This window comes from Rhipicephalus microplus, chromosome 5, assembly GCF_043290135.1.
Source record: "Rhipicephalus microplus isolate Deutch F79 chromosome 5, USDA_Rmic, whole genome shotgun sequence".
NCBI classification, from domain to species: domain Eukaryota; kingdom Metazoa; phylum Arthropoda; class Arachnida; order Ixodida; family Ixodidae; genus Rhipicephalus; species Rhipicephalus microplus.
In genome coordinates this window covers 186,036,096-186,055,560 of record NC_134704.1, presented here as the reverse complement: position 1 = coordinate 186,055,560, position 19,465 = coordinate 186,036,096, and the positions used below count along the sequence as shown (strand labels likewise).

Sequence of the window (19,465 nt, the reverse complement as noted above, 5' to 3'; positions counted from 1 at the left end):
GCCGAGCAAGACCAAATGCTTTTGTACATTGCTTCAGGCATACCTAGAAACAGTTACACTCGCGCTTACACGACCGCACAAACCACACTTTGAGAATGTGCATGACGTATGCACACATAGAAGCACGGCGTGGCTAGCAGACGACCCATGGAGCGATCCACACTTCGGCCAGTTGCATCGGCTGTTTGTGGGTAAACTAGACAGTGAAAACGCCCAAGCCAGTCACCAGCACTGATGGTAAAACACAAGCTTTATTCACAGGTATGAACGGCTCCACAGGACTTGCCTCTTCAGTCAAAGAGACCTGCGCAAATAAACAAACAGAATAGCCAGCCAGCCCCCAACGAAGTTGCGACAAGATTGAGTCGTTTAATCTGCTTACTGAGGTAAAATGACTAACAAAAGAAAGCACAATCGCCAAAATTCCCCGACTACTTCTCAAACCGCCTCAACTAGGCACATAACACAGAAACTATATCAAACACGTATGGAATTTCATGCGTTGAAAGAATATAACTGTTCAATGTCATGAGCGCGCACCTAATTCACAAACATTGCAATCAAATCGCGAACAATCATTCAAGCGCTACACGTGCCACCCTCGTTTTTATTGATGCAGTGATGAAAGTGACTTTTTACTTTTTGAAGCATACCTCGGAGTAGGAGAAGTACCATTTTGGGGGAGCCATAAATGCTTTCGGAGGGCAAAAGAATGTTACTTTGGAGCAGTTATTGGCGTTTCATGAGCAGATACAAAATTTGCCATGCACCAATTGGAATTCATACCATCGACCAAGCATGGCGTAAATATTATTTGGTATAAAATATATTGCAGACAACAATATAAATTTGAAGAAACAAACAATTATAAAAAGGCATCTGGTTACTAAAATATGCTCTGAAATGAGCTATATAATTAAATAGCAATATTTGTACCAGAAATCAAATCAAACTGGTTAGTCACACCACATTTTAGAAGTAACTATAGTTCCACATATTTGTTGCCAAATGGAAGTAGATGACCAGTATGACATAAGAGCAATCCTGTTTATTTATTTCACCACAATGACCTGCAAGTCTAGCTGAAAAAAAAAAAAAGCAACTGCTGAATGAGCTACATGCCCAATATATGCCAGTTCTTGTTGCACAAATGAGATCATAGCAGACAATGCTACACACTAGTAGCATACAGGAGTGATAGTGAATAGGTTCTTAATTTCTTTAGGACTCATGAACTGGTTAAACAGTAAGTGTGTCATTCTTATTAGTTTTAGAATAACGCACCCCGAGCCCTTGTTGCCACTGCACATGCGTCGTACACGAGCCGCCGTTCACGTTCGCGGCCTGCCGCACTTGCATCACTGTCAATAAAGATATAGCATGCGACCGCTACAGAGACGCAACCAACGCCGATTAGGCCTAGCCTGCAGTTTTAAGCATGTCACGGAAAATTTGTCCCCAGACAAAAAGATCTGGCGTCGAAAATATCACACTCAACCAAGAACAGTGTGCGTGATACAAAGTTCGCGTTCGTGGCCGGGAGATCAATGACGAAAACCCATTAAGCTTACATAAGATCGCACACTGGCAGCAAAGACAAAATCTTGCATCATAAAACAGTAAAAGGTTTTAAATTTGCAGAGAGGTAGAAAATGCAATATCTGTAGCAAGCTAAAAAACAATGACTCGTTTTCCCAACAAGAAACGGTTAAGCACAGTTGATAAGGACGGGACCGCACAGGTCATGTCGAGCCGCGCGCGGCCGGTGCCACACTAGCGAATTTACACTGTAGCCGCATCAGCGTGCTGAGGTGTTTTTTCTTCCTCTTTTTTTCTTCTTCCCTCCACCCTTTGCTCGTTCACTTGCAGTCTCCTCCTACGCGAACTCTCTACTACATTTGTCAAGGGTTCCTACAACCACATTATAACTGATCTTTCATCTTGGGGTCTGAACGATAAGGGGTATGCACAAGGGGCTCTATAGGAAGGTGAACGAGAGTCGAAAAAGATTGCACTGTAACCAGTTCTGTACTGTAAGCAGTTAGTTTCCTGCACTTAGTTTGCAGGAAGTTATCTTCACGTTAATCAAGCTACTCTGCTGCTGGTCTATGCTTGGCCTGGAGCGTGGCGGGAATGAGCAATGACACGGCAACTACCGTATTTACTCGCATAATCCTCGCACTTTTTTTACCGGAAAACCGATGAAAAGTTAGGGGGTGCAAAAATTACGCGGGGAAAACGTCCTACCAAAACGTACAGAGCGAAAAAGAAAACGAAGTGGCCGCAAATCGGGATTCTCACACCAGCAACTAACAGCAAGCTTTAAGCAGTACTAATTAAAACTTACCTCAACAATAAAAGCAGAGGTGCAACACAAGACAAGATTCAATTGAGACACAAAAAGTGGAAGCAAATAGTCGAGAATTAGAATACCATACGCAAAGCTTGCGGGCTAGCGGTAGCGTTCGTCACTCAATAGGAGCCCTCGAAAGGTAAGCGTGGGACGTCAGTATTGGGCTGATGGCTATTTAACAGAATTGTCGGCAGTTTCCTTCTTCAGAAATAAAGTTTACCATCAATCCAAGTTTTAGGCACACGGCAGGCCCAACGTGTCTTGGTGGCTTTAAGCAGCCCTCACCAGTAGCGAACACAAAACTCGTAGACTCTGAAGGGCCTACCGGCGGCCCTGTTGTCGTTCTTTAGTGCATTATCTATCACTTGCAACTTGAAAGCAGCCGTACAGCTTCAGTATCGCCTCATAACTTGACAAGGTTACCGATGCAACATACAAAACACGCCGCAACGCGCACTGGCCACTTCAGCTTGGCTTGAGTTGGATTGAATCTTTGTGCAATAGTACGCTTGATGCTTAAGAGATGGCGCCAGATGACGTGCACTATCATCATCATTGGCTAGAAAAAGCAGACATTATTGCAGCAGTTTTCGGGGGTGCGATAATTACTCGAGGAAAAAAAGAAATATTTTTGTTGGGCGATGGGGGGGTACGAGAATTGTGCGTGTGCGAGGATTACATGAGTAAATACGGTACGTGTGCACGGTGCAGTGATTGGCCTGACAGTGACAGCGTGGGCTGCATAGACAACATGCAGCTAATGAGGAATTATTTTTTTTTTTTTTTCATTTTGTGGACTATACAATTGCATAGCGCAGGTTGCCATGGAAACAGAGAATCGCGACATTGTGGTTGCAGCAGGCAGAGGCAAGTAGTGGGTCAAAGGTTGACACCACCCTAGAAAATGAAGACGCACACACATGAAGGCTCCCTAGGCCAGTGTGCATTTCATGTTAGTACCTACATAACCTATGCAGTCGCTACAAAAAAAAAACAGCTATAAAATTTTATTAGCTGACATTGCTGCCATTCTTTTTTGCTGCGGGCGCATGAGCGGATGTGCACAATTTCGTTATATCCAGGTTTAACAGTACCGTGATCAAATGCCGACTGAATATTCATGAATGCAAAATATGAACTTTCTTTACCCCAGGTTGACGATCAGGAAAGTAGAGTGAGACAGGATGTCTTCTTAGAATAGAAAATCTATTCTCCTGGAAGTTCATGCCCTTCTACATACACCTCGATCGCGCGCATGTGGGATCGTTACCTAGCCAAGTTTTATCCACACAGAGTAGCTTCAGCCAACCAAAAAGCTGATATTTCACGTTTATGGTCCATGTAAACGTTTCTTGGTCAACATACAGCTGATCCCCCCCCCCCCCCGCCTTGTCGTGCTTGAAGGCACAGGTGCAACACAGCTTTTTTCACCGGGCTAAATTACTTTCACTGGCAACAATGTTCATAATGACTGTGGGACATCACTAATTACCCGTTGGTGTTATTAAACCAGGCCAAAAATTTACTCACCAAATCCCATGTCATCATCCTCCTCTTCAGACTCCTCCTTCTTCTCTTCCTTTTTGGCCTCTGCACAAACAGCAATAACAATGCATTCAGGTTCCTTTTCAAGAACTGCAATGGTACCATCAGGAGCTTTTTCTTTTCCTTTTGGTAGCATCTACAAGTTCACTCATTCTAAGGAAGGGAACGCAGCCCCTGAATATTGAAGAATTACCAAATTAGAAGGCTGGACATTAGGGTCATTATGTGCTATTAATTGACATTTCTTCAAATGATATATAAATAATTTGCCAGCACCAAATTCCAAACAAGTCTGTAAAAGTAGGGAGGGCACCTTCAGCAAGGCACAAGCTGAAAGCAAGCCCAAGTTCCACTGTGCACTATCCAAAGTGTTCATCCAAGCGAACTCATCAAGCTTTTGTTTTGCTCTCGAATTCTTGCCGTTTTCTTTCCACCACGTCGAGTGGAAGCAGAGGTAGAGTGGCTGAAGCAAGTTTATCAGGGGGGCCAATGAGGGCGTTACTTTCCCCACATCCCAGGTGCAAAAGGTGCGATTGGACTACGTGAGTGTTCCCTTGACGAGCATAGGAATGCATGGGTTCCATTGGCTACTATGTGCGATGATGTGGTGGTCTTTTCCAGGTAGTGTTCGCACTTGCTGTATTTGTGTCTGCTTTTGTGGCCTGACTGCACTTGTCCTAATGGCTTGCAGCATTTCTTTACTTTAGGTTTATCCTTCGCACTAGTTTATTAAAGGGTCCCTGCAGAACTTTTCAAGTATCCAAAATATTATGATTATAAATGGCTTAGTGGGTACCCAGCAAGAGTGCTTGCCCAGAGTGTTATAGAAAGGGCTCTCAAAGGTCGCTCTTCATGCTTTCGCTGTGACTGCAGAGCATTCCGTGCAGGCCTGGCGCATTTGTTCCTTGACGGTGGGATTAGATTTAGGGCCACATTTCTCAGCTGGCTTGCAAGGTATGTCTGACCAGATAAAATGACGGTGCGTGCCCATTGGCCTGGCAATGGATATCTATCGCCGGGACAAGGCAACATCATACCAGAAAAATAACCTATGTGTCATTGCTGTGGCAACAAATGTGGAGGCTGGCAATGACGGCCTTTGCAAAACGTCGACCCTGTTCTTAGGGCCACATTTCTCAGCTGGCTTGCAAGGTATGTCTGACCAGATAAAATGACGGTGCGTGCCCATTGGCCTGGCGATGGATATCTATCGCCGGGACAAGGCAACATCATACCAGAAAAATAACCTATGTGTCATTGCTGTGGCAACAAATGTGGAGGCTGGCAATGACGGCCTTTGCAAAACGTCGACCCTGTTCGCGAACGGAAAACGTGCCATACGATCTTAACATGCCATACCCACACTTGCTGACTAGGAAATTCACATTTCCCACGAATCATTGGTGACTGCGGCAACCCCAAATTTTCAGGACAAGGGCTTGATGTTTTGTCGGCTCGCCGATTGGTATCCGCTATGATCCGCGGAATGATGGGCGCGTGGCGTTGATTCATTTTATGCTTTATTTGGTCGATCCCCATTCGGGGGTGTCCTAAATTATATAACTTGGTGTTTCAAGGTTAGGGTCTGTCACTTGGTTTGATTGATAATGCAAAGTGCAAGTGGGCAAGGTGGCCTCCATTTTCACTAAAATAAATGCACGTGAGAATTTTTAAGGCTGGTCAAGCATTTTGAGTAGGCGTGGCCCGATTTAAGCCAATTTCATGGCTTTGCCACAGCTGTTGCACCTCTGCTTATACATACTTTTCATTGTATGATCTTACTAGATCTTATGCCTAAATTGTGATTTACTACAATTTAATCGGTAAATTGAAAATGGTTTGTCTTGGAACAAGGCTGCCTTCTGTGTATTGGGTAGCATGCTTTAAACAATAAGCAATGATTCACGTGAAATCATTTTTTGAACTTCCTGTGCACCTATGTGGCCTTAATTAGGAGGATAGACGCAGTAACATGAATGCCTTTTGTGGCGGATGGCCAGCTGTACACCATGAAGCCATTATAACAACCATGTTCTGACCCCTCATGGCAATTTAAGCTGGTACTAAGCATTAGTACTGCAGTATTACATATTGCTTTGTGAAGCATGTATACAGGATGTGTGTTTGTAAAACAGGAAAGTAACTCTAACTGAATTTCTACATAAAGGATGCTATTTTCACTGTAGATCAGAGCAGACGCATGGCGCTGTGCTAGAACACCTGCTTGCCACGCTAACAACTCAGGTTCGATTCTCCCCTAGACCCTCAATTTTTCATTGTTTTTTATTTGAATGTTTCTCAATTCTATGGTCACGCAGATGATGTTTTGCTCACAATCAACGTCTCTGAAATTTTTGCTATTCAATGTTTTGCTATTATGCTTCAACACTATCATACAAAATAAATCGCCCCTTGCATTACGATCAAGATTCAAGCAAATGTGGTGTAGCCATGATGTTGGTGGCATTGACGGCACAGACAGACCACAAGAATCGGGCCAGCCTGCTTCCTGGCCATCAGCTGCTGTAGTCTCCTTCTGGCACCAGGAGGCTCAGAAGATGCAAGCACTCTGGTGTGGCGTATGTCAGGAGACAATGGTGTGCTCAGAATACGCATGGCCAGCAGCAAGAACACGCACATCGGAATACCTGCCAATATAGAAATCCTTAAAACTACCGACGGTTTTCAGCGGGCGGTGATGTGGTTTTCCGGTTGAGCAGGCATTTTCGCTTGAATTTTCCAATGCGAATTCTCCAGGACTTGTTTTTTTTTCGAGTCGACTTTGAGGCGCAGTTTTCCGGCTGCTTAAGCGTGGAAGCGAGTGAATTTCCAATGAATTTGGCCGCTTTTGCTCACTCTGATGTTAACTGTGAACGCCCTGTGCCAGCAACATGAGCGAGAAAACTGCGACACTCAAGAGACAGTGACGGCAGGAAAGTTCAAAAGAACATCACATACTTTTTTTCAGCAAGGTGTAGTTGCCAATGAAGTTTCTTGTTCATCATTGTTGTCAGCTTTAAGTCGTGTTTCGTTCATACTGATTCGGGCTGATCCAAATAATTTAGGTGCTCCCTTCAAATACGTATCATTGAGATTCTACTGTAAGACCCAACATCAACGACTACTAACAAGCTGTATGGAGCTGACAAAACTGAACTGTGCTAGCCTTGTCACCTCATAGAAGGAAGCGTGCGCTACATCCATATGCTAGAAAGAATGAGCTGGGGGTTTTTTTTATAAAGAGTAGGCCCCGACGTCGTATACACAGGGTGGCCCGCATTTAGTAGTGATTCCAGAATCAGCTACTAATTTTGAAATTTGTTTTCCAAAAAACTGAATGACTTAGGGTTGTATACAGTGGACTCCCATCAAACGAAACTCGCTTAAACGAAAAAGCCGCTTAAACAATGCTACTTAGGCACATTTGGTTGGTCTCCTATATATTTAATGATTAAAAGTTTTGGGTAATCAAAAAAATTTTTTTTTCACTTACTTAAGGGGGGATGCTACACCTTCCAAAAACTCTTATTTTTGCGAGTACCTCAGTCAAATTTGGAGAGCCTATGTAGATTTTACTGCTGATTTCAAAAATCTAATTCTTTTTTTGCTGTGACAATTAGTTTTGAAGATATAATGAACTGCGGCTTTTTCAATTAAGGCCTAATTAGCTAATTAACTGTAACTTGGATATTGATGTGCAACCTATAGAACCAATTCGGTATGTTCACAGTGTGCAATAAAGTATAAATCATTGTTCTGGGCTATTTCGAAGCAAAGTTGTGGGATGTTGAATATGACATGAAAAATTTCCCCATCTACACTTGAAACAAAAGATCAATTTCGAGAATTTTCTCCAAAAATTATTACAATAAAACTTACTTTACGACACATCTCCTGCATTTATCTTCGAAACAAAAAAGAAATCGTAATGATAACCCAGATAGAACAAGAGATATTGCTCCGGCATAATGGGAAGCACATGAAAATTGTCGTTTTGAGAAATCGAGAAAAAACGTGGGCACACATTTTTATTGCAGAAGATGCAACAAGACAACTTCAAAACGCACCAGAAGCATAGTCTGAATGCATTCTGTGCTCATGCCTCCTCTTCACTAGCTTCCGGAGTTCCAATGAGGCTGTTCTTTTCTTGTTGGAGACAATGCTGCGACGGTGGTCTTTTTCTCTCGCTCTCCTGGCACCAGTACTTGTCGCATTCATGTCCATTTCACCTAAGATTGCCGTTGCAGAATTCAAATTGCCCGTGTTGAAGTGCAGCACTGCTTCTGCAACAGCTGCTTCAACAGCGAACAGGGACGCATGGTGCTCCTTGGGGGCCAAACTCCAGATTACCGAATGTAGGCTCTCGTTGGAGTTCTGCGTTTTGCCGCGTTCGCACCTCTGAAGCAGGGCTCTTTCCGAAAGCCGGGTATAAACCGGTAGTAATGCCTCTGCCACGTCTTTCGGTAGATTGTAGGCATGCCTGGGGTCGGGCTCACCCTTTGCTTTTGCGGCATTGTGCCGACACCATGAAGTTTCACCAGCTGGGCACAGACTGTGGTCCGAGCATTCATCAGTGGAGGTGACGTGGCGGTATGTGGCCATCACAGCCTTTTGCATCTCGCCCACGTCACCTTCATGCGATTTCAGAGCCCGGCCATAATATGTGCTCAGCCTGGTGATCAGCTCACCTGTGAGCCTGCCTTTCCCACCAAGGCCTCTTTTCCCATCGCACTTTTGTTTCTGCACCAGGTTTCTCAATGCGGTGCCCATCCGTTTCTGTACATGATTAATACAGTCTTCCTTCTGCACGTCAATGTAACCATACACCTTGGCGTCTTGTATGGCGCAAAATGTCCTAGAGTCTCCATCGGACAGCATAGTTGTGTAGCGCAGGCCATGGCGTTTAAGCGACCTCTGAAATAGAATTAGAGCCGCCTCCACTTCCATTTGCCCCGCTTTGCTGTTCGTATTTTTTTGGCATTTGTGGTTAGCCTTCCATTCTTGATAGCCCTCACTACTAGGCTTTGGGCCCACCTCGCAGCCTAGGCAAAAGTTGGAAAGAACGACGTAGTCCAACACGTAGCCACTAAATAATTCGATAACTGTGCCCACGCCGATGTGGGAAGAATGGCCTCGGGTCTTCCACGTGCCGTCGTAGCTAACGGCAATATTGCCCCGGTGGCCGAAGCACAAGTCATCATAAATTGTTCTAACCTTTTCCGCACATTCGCTCATAGCGGACTCAGCCGCTCGTGTTGCAGCGGGTGCCAGCGTGTTCTTCAAATGCCGCTGAAACGTCTTGTGGTGCATACCGCGGTGTGAGATGCCCATTGTTGCGAAAATATCGTTCATTTTCGTTTGGCCGTTGCCGGTAGCCACCATCACCCTCGAAGCGAGAAGATTTACTTCAAACGGATTGCACGTTTTCGTGCCGTTCGCGCGAGGCGAAGTCCATTCATTCGCGATCTCGCCGCACCTTTCACACTGCACTAGCACTTTCACGGCAAGTCCGTAGTCCCGATCCCCTCTGACGATCGTAGCCGGTCCGTGGCAGGCTTTGCAACACAAGGCACCCATTATCGCGTTTAGGATATCTAGATGCATAAGCAGATAAGGAGCAGCGTGGTCCGAGTCCTGTGCGGTTGCCTCGCTACAACTCGCGGTGAAAAAGTCAATTTTCCGTGCAGTTGCTGGCGCCGATGAAAGCCGGTCGAGCGTCGCTTTCTCCCGGGCATGATTTTCTTCAACTTCGGCGTTTGTCACCACCTTGGCGTCGATTCGTAGTCGTCCGGCGTTCGCTTCACCGTCATCGTCATCGGAGGCAACGCGCTCGGTCGCACCATCGCTGAACGGCCGCGGAGCGTCGACACATCGTTCGTCGGAGTCAACCAAGGGCTCTGATGACTTCGTAGACTTTCTCCCACGACCTTTGCGTTTCCTGCGACCAAATGCGTGCACGGTCCGATACTTTTTTGCGTTTCCAGGCATGGCGATACGATCAGAAGCTTCAGAGTGCTCTGCCGATTTCGAGGAGTCACAGCGGTAACCCTTTCAAAATGGCGTCGGGTCGCGTATGCAGGCGCAAGCCGCGAGCTTCCAGCCAACCGGAAAGCGCCATTTCAGTCACGTGCGCCGTTTAGCCAATGGCAGTGAGCGCGGCTCTTCGTCTTTGAGGCCCCGTTTTTCGAGCCGGGGAAACGCTCAATGTTGCTTACTGAATAAAAAAAACGGCTGAAAACGCGTTCTTTCAAACAAGACCAAAATGGCGCCGATCGAGCGCGTAGTTCCCGCGTATCGTAGAGCCGAAACCTGCGCTATTCGCCCTCAATTTAAAGGGCAGGACGCCCGTTTTCAGTTTTTTAAAGTTGAATAACGATAAAAGTTGATGGTATTCGGCTAATAAATTTTGTAAATAGGTGCGCAATGATGTCGGGAACGCGAAAAGAAGGTCCGCGAAAACTCGATTTTTTGGCTGATTTTTGGTCCCGAAGTGCCGCGTCCCCCCTTAAGTTAAATGAAACTAGAACGGGCAAAATCCAAGAACGAAGAAAGTGGCCACGACAGTCTAGCAACCATGATACAAATGCCGAAGCTAGTTTAGCCAAGTCAATCCAGCAATTGCACGTCTGCGCACATTGAGCAGTAAACGATCCACCTCGTTTCCATTTCGACGAGAACTTGAGATGGAAACAAACAAAAAAAACGGCAGCACATTGCACTTTTGCTCGCAAAGAAAGCCAAAATGATTTAAGAACTTGACCGCAACGACCTATCGATAACAGAAATTGTGAAGTTCAATATTGCCAAGTACACACTGTTGAAGATACTCAAGAACAAAGTAAAAATTGAAGCAGCTGCAGAGCTTGGGAACTTCACCACGGACAGATTGCTGATGAGAACTGCAGCGTACAAAGAAATCGAAGACGTTTTTTCTGATTCAAGCCTGCGTGGAGTGCGAACTTCCCAATCAGTGGCCCCATTTTCGAAGAGAAGGCCAAAGAGATTGCTACTCGCATAGAGATCGAGCACTTGAGGGTGAGCGATGGCCGTCTGAGGCATTTTAAAGGCATGGTCTTGCTTTAAAATAGTTTCTGGAGAAAGTGTGGCTGTAAACAGATATCTGTAAGCAATATTAGCAACATTTTTTTTTCTAATCAACTATATAAGGATTGTATACTTTAAAATGTTTTTGTTCGGTCAGCCAATGTTGGTGCATTCGAAATAAAGTCGCATTTCATTCTTTTTGTGGGCCTTGCTTAAATGAAACTTCTCATACATGGAACAAATTTTCTTGCCCCTTTGAGTTCCGTTTAAGAGGAGTCCTCTGTGATTTGACACATATCACCACGGCACCAATGCAAGCACATGTTCAAAGTTTTATTGAAATCGGTGAATACCAAAAAAAAACGGCGAAGTTCCCCTATAAGGAACAGAGTAATTTCAGGGTATCATGTTAGCTATACTGCACAATAAAACTGTCATTAACATTCAACATTGGGCTCAATGCTAGTATGACATCATTCCCTCTTAAAGGGACACCAATGTGATAGGATGAATTGGTATAGATTGATAAATAGCAGTCTGAGAACATTATAGTCAATATCAACATCACGGGCTTATCTAAGGGCAAATGTCAAGGTTAAGGTGTTGCCTTTGTTTCTCTTTTAGTTTTGCGGTGAAATCTCTGCAAGTGACATACCAAATTTCGAAGTGAATTTTTCAAATTTCAGTGACATTAACTCTTGAATTTCATTTCAACTAAGTTGAGTCTCTGGACAACGTATTCTTCCACCACTCACCCGCCTTGCCTCCTGCTGCCGGCGCAGCTGCTGCAGCTGCAGCTGCCGGTGCTGCGCCCGCTGCTGGCCCAGAGCCCACACCTGAGCCAACGTTCGAGATGAGGCTTTTCAAGTCCAGGCCTTCCAGCGCTTTGGCAAAGAGGCCTGCACACATTGGGCATCTCAGCTCGCTCAAAAAACATCAACAATTCCAGCACCCCATCCAACAATGGGAGAGACTTCACAGGTATTTTTCCTTTCGCATGCGATTCCTTGGCGTTTTTTTAACATGATGCAGAAAACAGAACTCAAGAATAATTACAATAATAGACTTCAGCAGACAACTGAGCACTATTGCAATCACTGTTGACTCCTGCAAGAAAACTACTTCTCGAAAAGTGCCTGAAAAATGTTATTTAACTACCCTGTGCTTGGTTGGCCACATCCATTTTACTTGCTGATGGCAAATTAGACTGTATTGCCGGGCAATTATTTTGAAACACAGTTTTGCTTTCAGACTACCCTGCCTGTCACGACTGAAACCTAAAACCACTATTCGCCTCGCACAAAGGCAGCAAAAGCGCCTTGGTCGAAAGTTATGTTTTGCCAAGCAGAATGCCCGATTCTCTCCAGCAAAAGCACACTCTGAATTAAGACTTCTGGAGCAGGTGCCTGTTTCTGTTATGCTAGTTTTGCGATACATTTATGAATTGGTTCTATCGCACGAGCATGAAGTAACCCCTTGCATCGAAGATTCAAGTAAATATGGTGCAGCGCCTAGAGCTGTGTTGGTGGCATTGACGGCACAGACAGACCACGAAAACAAGGCCAGCCTGCTTCCTGGCCACCAGCTGCTGTAGTCTCCTTCTGGCACCAGCAGGCTCAGAAGATGCAAGCACTCTGGTGTGGCGTATGTCAGGAGACAATATATAGTGTTGTTAGAATGTGCTAAGCCATTCACATGGCCATGAGATCGCAAGGTCAGAAACGTACAATTCTGGATGTTGAAAGCCATCACAACGAGCTTACCTACGCATCTGCACCACCTTAGTATAATCACGAATAGGAGATAGACCTTCAAACGACAACTTAATAAAAGGCATGCAGAGTGGAGTGTCGTATACAGTTGACTATACAGTCATATACAGTTATGCAGTACTGCAAAGCGCGGAGCGAGTTCCCGACCCACCAACTAATGACACCAATCAGTTTTGCTAAGGGGGATGCGGAAGACCAACGCATGGGAACAAAGGAGGCTACGTCGTTCACACTGGTCACGCGCAGAGCCGCCAAGGTCGCCCCCCGTGGGACAAAAAGGTTAAAGCTTATCCGGAAGCGCATCTTGCAAGAACCAGGTCTAGCACGGTTGTCGGGGATAAAGTTTGTTTGGCATGCACGTGTGCCGTATGGGAATGCCGCACGAACGTGACCACTGAGCCGACTGAGACATAGTTGCGGTATGCGGGCGAGCTTGTCCCCCTGCGATAAGTCATTACAGAGTCGTCTGGAGATGGCGCGGCACCTTGCTGTCGCATGCACACCTTATCAGTGCACAGGGCCAAACGGTGTGCTCATACATTTGTGGCGGTTTCTACAAGAGACGAGTGCGCGAGCTGACGGAGCTCAATCCTGGGAACGGCTACCGGCGGACATCAGCCGATACACAGAAAGTGTGCGAGCCGCTGAGAACCTATCCCTTCAGGTGTTGCATACAGTAACATGCTCGTCTCCAAAGTTGTGTCCATCATACAAGTGTTCATGCGATTGGTGGTGGTTTTATGAGCCCCCACATAGAACGACTTGTTTGGACAGCTTTTGCGTGATCAAGGGTTCAAAGAGGGTGTTTGAATGTGAAACGGAGAGCAGAGGTTCAGGCTTGAACCCAGGCAGACGCCAAAGTGCCGAGTCTCTTCACCGGACTTGGCCTCTTTCTTCGCGCTACACCTATTCCGAACCTCAAACACCTTCCCTCCTTAGCGAGAGCAGAAGCCAGTCGAAGAGTAGGTAATTAACTCAACAGCAGCACTTTTATGTGCACAAAATCGAGGCAAATTCATTTGTCATAACGAGCACACACATGTAAAGTATCAATTTTCATGAAAGGGAACGCGCGAGGGCATGGCCAGCGCTCTGCGGCGGCGGCCTAGAGCACCATCAGCCGATAAATAAAGAAAAGCGTCTGCTTTTGGCAGCATCACCCGTTGCGAGACCTGGGCACCAGCACAATTTAGCAGTGCTAGTCGAAAGGTCACGGCTTGTTTCGTTTGCGAACAAATGACGCGAAAATCGGTCACGCTTTTTTAATCTGTCGGTTGATGGTGCTGTAGGCAGCCGCGGCAGAGCGCACGTCACGCGCTTACGTGTTCCCTTTCAGAAAAAAATTACACTGAACTCATTTTAGCTGGTCCAGTCTACCACAGGACTTCAAAGCTACGGTCGGTTATGTGTTAATAAACACCATTAACGGCAAGTTGTAATAAACACCATTAACGAGTGATCTGGCGACGTGCCATGGATACCCTAATTTTTGCACTTCTCAGATGAACATTTGCACCTGGTATTCGTAGTGCACCCGAACGCGTAGTTAGACCGATGCTGTCAGGCTGACAGGACGAACACCTGGAGAAGGGGAACGTAGCAAAACACGGTGGAGGGTTAGGCAGGCGGTGTAAGCGTGAACAAGGAACCAGCTCACGCACATTGGAGACCATTGCCAAAGGCCTTCGGTCCTGCATTAGTCAGGTGATACACAGGACAAACACTCACGTCTTGTTTTCCCGCTCTGATCGCATTATCGCGGCGCAAAGCTGTTTTTCTCGCGTCTATTACTATCGCCATGATGACACCACCTTTTCTCGTCAACGCCCGGAACGCACAACCGCACGTGCTCCACGCGTCAGCATCGGTGCCGTCACCAAAACGACACATGCAATGGAAGACTCACCAGGCCAGTAAGGCTCGACCTCAACGCCAGCAGCCTTCAGGATGGTGCTGATCTTCTCGGCCTATACGAAAAAGGTGGATTTTTTTTCATAACCGTCACAACAGAAACAACGCGACCAGCAAGCGAGCGCCCTACTTACGGTGACGGCAATCTCATCGTCTTGAAGAATCAGGGCGCCGTAAACGCAAGCGAGCTCGTCGTTGGAAGGCATGGTGACTTGATGGGCTTGTTGGTTGGTGCTGATGGCAAATAGTTTCAGTGCACGCCGCTGGATTAGCCTTAGCTCCCGCAGGAGAACGATGCACTCTTGCCGCGATGGCGTACAAAGTGAAAAGGAAGTTGCTCCACGGTTGTTCCCGCTGGCGGAAACCGACTCAGCCGTCAATAGATGGATAGATTAATTTGGCTGTATCACAGAACACCTAAGACTGGGCGACGGCTACCGCCATCTAGCCGTAATACCAGGCTCCGGAAACTCTCAAGTTCAAGTGCTCACCTGTAGGGGGAAAAAAAAAACAACCGCGGCGCGTTTCTGCTTCAAACACCCAGAGTGGATTTACTAACCCTCTCGCCACTCGCGCTATTGCACTTTCTTGTAGAGGCGCCTTCGCCGGGCCAAATTTTATTTTAAAATGATTAAGTACTACATTTTTGCATACCGCTACACATAAAATACATTTTGTTCTTCTATAAAGTAGTTTTTTCATAAACATGTGTTGCGTTATTAACTTTTTGTAATAGTTTTCGCTCCAGCTGACTCGATGTCAGTAGCAGCCTATCGACGTCATTATCCTCATTTCAAAGTTTGCGGCGGCCAACGGTTGCGACGGCAGGTAATGGCTCGCGGTACGTTCGGATGTGTCTTGGACTGTTTCGTTTCGCTGTAAATATTTCGAGCTTCTGCCGACCGACACATTCTTTCTCATTCTGTTTATTTTGACTCGTTCAAATGCTTTCGCGGAGGGAATTCGAGTGACTTTCGGGGAACGAAGCGACCGTTGAAGCTTTCATCGGATGAACACCCGTTGCAAGCCCGGGCCGGTGAGTAGAAACCACTTCAGTTTTTTTAAGGACGGTTGCTTGCGGGGCTAGTTGGTTCATTTCAACATATGTAGTTTTTTTTTTTTTTTGCCAATGACTGCGTAGGCGTCACACGGTGGCAGCGCATTGCAGTATTAAAATTTGAAATTGCTGAACGTCTCAGTCTGTAACCGGAAAAACGTGCGTTACTTGCGGCGGGCATAGCTTCACGTGGGAACGAGTCGCTGACTCAATAGTTAATTCTGAAATTCTATCACCAGGTAACACCAACTAGGCCGTTGCGATAGATGAAAGCAAATAAATCACTGTTGCCTCGCTTCTCTTCTTAGCTAGCCCATATATTAGTGCAAAAAACCTACTAGTTAAGTTTGCTGCAGTCGCGTTTGAGAAACATCGCATAATTATGGGTCTGGTTTTGCTATAGTGTGACAAAGGAAGCGTCACATAAATGAGAAATACTTCTTTTTCTGCCACAGCCTCCTGGCCCACCTGACATGGAAGCAAATGTGTACAATGGGCAAGGAACCTGCTACATGACATGCCTTGTGAAGAAGCAGTCCTGAGGGATATACGTGTTATGAGGTACCACTACATATATGTATAAAATACTGCTGTTTACTAATTAACTGAGTTTATTTGTTTACTTTGGAACTTGTCATGCATTGATATCTAGTGATGTTACTTGTTTTTCCAGACTGCCATGCAATGACAGGATGACTACCCCCAAATGTCCACTCTGCAAGCACGTTGAAACATCTGAATGTCCACTACAACAGGTCATCTCTAACCTCACACATGTAATGCTGTATTTGTGAATGTTTTACCGCACATATCGTGGAGAGGTGCTTTAGATTGGCTACAAGCATTGCCTGCCTACCGTGGCATGGAATCTACACTTCAATAATGTTGGAACTGTAACACTATTAGTTAGATTGTGTGGCGCTGCTGAGCTCAACAACACAGTTTGATCCCAGCCACTGTAGCCATATTTCGATGGGGGTGAAACGCTAAGACGCTTGTGTGCTTAAGGAATTGTTCGATTCGCCTGCACCACATGATCCATTTTACAAAAGTGCTGCACCTCGCCATTCGTTTCAGTGGCGCAGCAATGGCATCTTCTAAATCTTGCCATTCATTTCAAAAAGCGCAGGAGAGGTACAGCACCAAAACTATTTCATGACTTTCCTGTACCTTCTGCTCTGACGGCGCTGGTTTGGTGCAGCCGCTCGCATAGCTTAACAAACAACGTAGCATTCGACGTAGGTGCTGTACCCACCCCTATAAATGCGGCGTGTTTTGCCAAGATGTTTGCACCTCATTAAATTAAGCGAACAAAAATAAGGATTCCACCTTGTTGGCACCTTGTCATTCACTTGCGATGCCGCACCGCTGAACTCCGGCCGCACAAGTTCTGAACTTCTCGTGCACAGCTGTGAACCAGTTTGGATTGGTGCAGGTGAACTAAACTGACCCTTAAAAGGTGGAAGCATGAAAATATGAAAAATATGTTAACATAAGGGGTCAAAGATAATTTTTCGACAAGCAGTCTTGTCTCCTGTTAGGCTACAATGTCATTTGTTTGAACCCCTGGAAGCCAGAATCAATCTAAATTTGCCCACTACTGTACGACTCACGATCACTTCATAGTTGGCATGTGAATCGTCGGAAATTATTAATTGCACTACATAATGAACACACCCACAGTGATGGGCATTAACAGGCTTTCCGACATTTAGTTGTGTCTTGTGACAGTTTACCAACACCCAGAACTGTTTTGTCTTAATTAACTGTGTTCAGCTCATACAAGTTTACAAAAAGATGCACCAAAGCTCATAAGACTGCACTCAATTGCTTTAGCTTTGCACATATGTTCAACGGGCTCCTTAAATAATAAATCATAACGGTAATGAGCAGTTGCAGCACAGCTTTCTCAAATATGTGAATGCTGTCATGAAGAGCAAGATTTCGTTCATTGAATGTGGTACTGTTTTTTTTTTTTTTTTTGGCAGGAAAACGTTCCAGATTCTTTGTGCACATCTGCTTCTGTTTAAATTAAGTTGTCATAACTATAGTGTCTACCACTACGAAGTGAATTTCTGTGCACTACAATCATGAAAAAAAAATCTAGGAAATCGCACAGGTAGCTGAAACATACATGATCTTCACTTATCTACAGCCAAACTGCAAGATAGTACGTATTTCAAGTCCTAACCTCTAAAAGTAGCAGGGAGAAAACAACTTCATTTTCAAGCACAAGTATACTGAAAAAGGAAACGCAATAACAAGAGTGTAATAAATGTGACCTTTATTGATCCAGTATTCGGACAGATTCACATCATGTACCACCAACTGATTTCAGGAGTGCTTGCTTGCAAGAGAGTACTCAAGTTCTGTGGATATGTCTATGCAAAAAAAAAAAGAGATTGTGCTCGGGGCTGAGCAGATAGTGTGATGTAAGAGTACCAACAAAATTTTACAGACAACAAAGTTGTACAATGCATACCTGAAGCTTATTTTCTTAAAATTGGGCCTTTTCGATCTGTAAGCACACACCTCATAAGTGTCCCTTTAGCAAACATGTTTGCTGCATACTCAGCTGACTAGCCATTACCTGCGACGAGAAATTCTAGCTGTGGTAACTGTGTAACTTAACTCTAACAATAAATGTAGCAAGCCTGAAATATTTTTAGGCCCATCCACTAAATACATAATACCTATGATATGGCCTCATGGCTGAGTATTAAAACTAGTGCCTACCCTCTCGACACAACGCGACATTGCAGAATTGTGAAGTACTCAATGTAGCATTGCAGAGCGAGAAAGATTCAGAAGCGCACGCATCCGCAATTGCTTATTTAATAAATTTAGCAAAACTACATTGCTCTAACTGCGCGAGCTAGCTATCGGCAATGTGCAAGTTTCCTTCCCGATTCCACATTATGCATTCGCTTCAAGATCAACACTACGGGGCAAGCGCCGCATGTGATGGCAGAATCGAACCCTTGTCCTGAAGCCACGCTATTAAACTCGAGCGCCGCAACACAATGAGAGCGACGTTCATTCAGCGATTTCTATGTTCAGTTATAAATATGCTTGTTAGCTTTCAAGAGTCTTTACACATGGGTTGAAAGCTTTCGATATGTATGAGTGACTTGTTTTGTTCGGACCCGACCGTATACATTGATTGTACCGGCTTGGACACTCGCAATAAACGACGCAAACCTTACTTGATTGACGTTGTTTTTGCCAGTCGAGGCCAGCTAGGTCCCCTGGCGATAACAACAGACGCGTAACGCTATTGGGCAACGAAAGTAAAAAAAAAAAAAAAACCAGAGGAAGCGAGCAGCGTGAACCAGCCGCAAACCCCCCCCCTTCCCCCACCTGCAACAACATAAAAATGCGTCTGTTTATTGATGATGATACTACTACTAGCGCCATCTCGCCTCGCGGTATTGCAGTTCAGTACGCCGCCGCTACATATTTGCCTGTTATTTTTATACAACAGCCCAAAGGTAGTTTCCGTTCTCTAAACTGGTAGGTGTTCTGTGGTAATACTTCTTGAATCAACAATTAAATTTATCTTTTTTTTTCTTCAAATAGTGAGGTTGAGGACTGGTACTTTGCAGTGAAGGATTTAATTTTCCCTTGTGCCTTGATTTTAGCCACCAATCAGATAACCTCCTTCTAGTTATTTCTACCAGCTTAAAGGTAAACTCCTGTGATTTTTTCGACCATGTCATGATAATGGTGTTTCTATGTTCCTGAGGAACTCTTGTCACGAGCCCAATAGCTTAAATGCTCAGG

General features: G+C 45.2%; 1 protein-coding gene across 1 annotated transcript; it reads right to left on the bottom strand.

Annotated features, from left to right (window-relative positions):
• Positions 1 to 218: 218 nt before the first annotated feature.
• LOC119174062 (large ribosomal subunit protein P1) lies at positions 219 to 15,012 on the bottom strand. The gene is made up of 5 exons (XM_037424847.2): positions 14,760 to 15,012; positions 14,621 to 14,681; positions 11,698 to 11,841; positions 3,884 to 3,943; positions 219 to 304 (listed from the first exon to the last, which is right to left on the bottom strand). Exons 1-5 carry the CDS (start codon positions 14,829 to 14,831, stop codon positions 291 to 293), a joined length of 351 nt encoding a protein of 116 aa, XP_037280744.1. The 5' UTR covers positions 14,832 to 15,012; the 3' UTR covers positions 219 to 290.
• Positions 15,013 to 19,465: the final 4,453 nt, after the last annotated feature.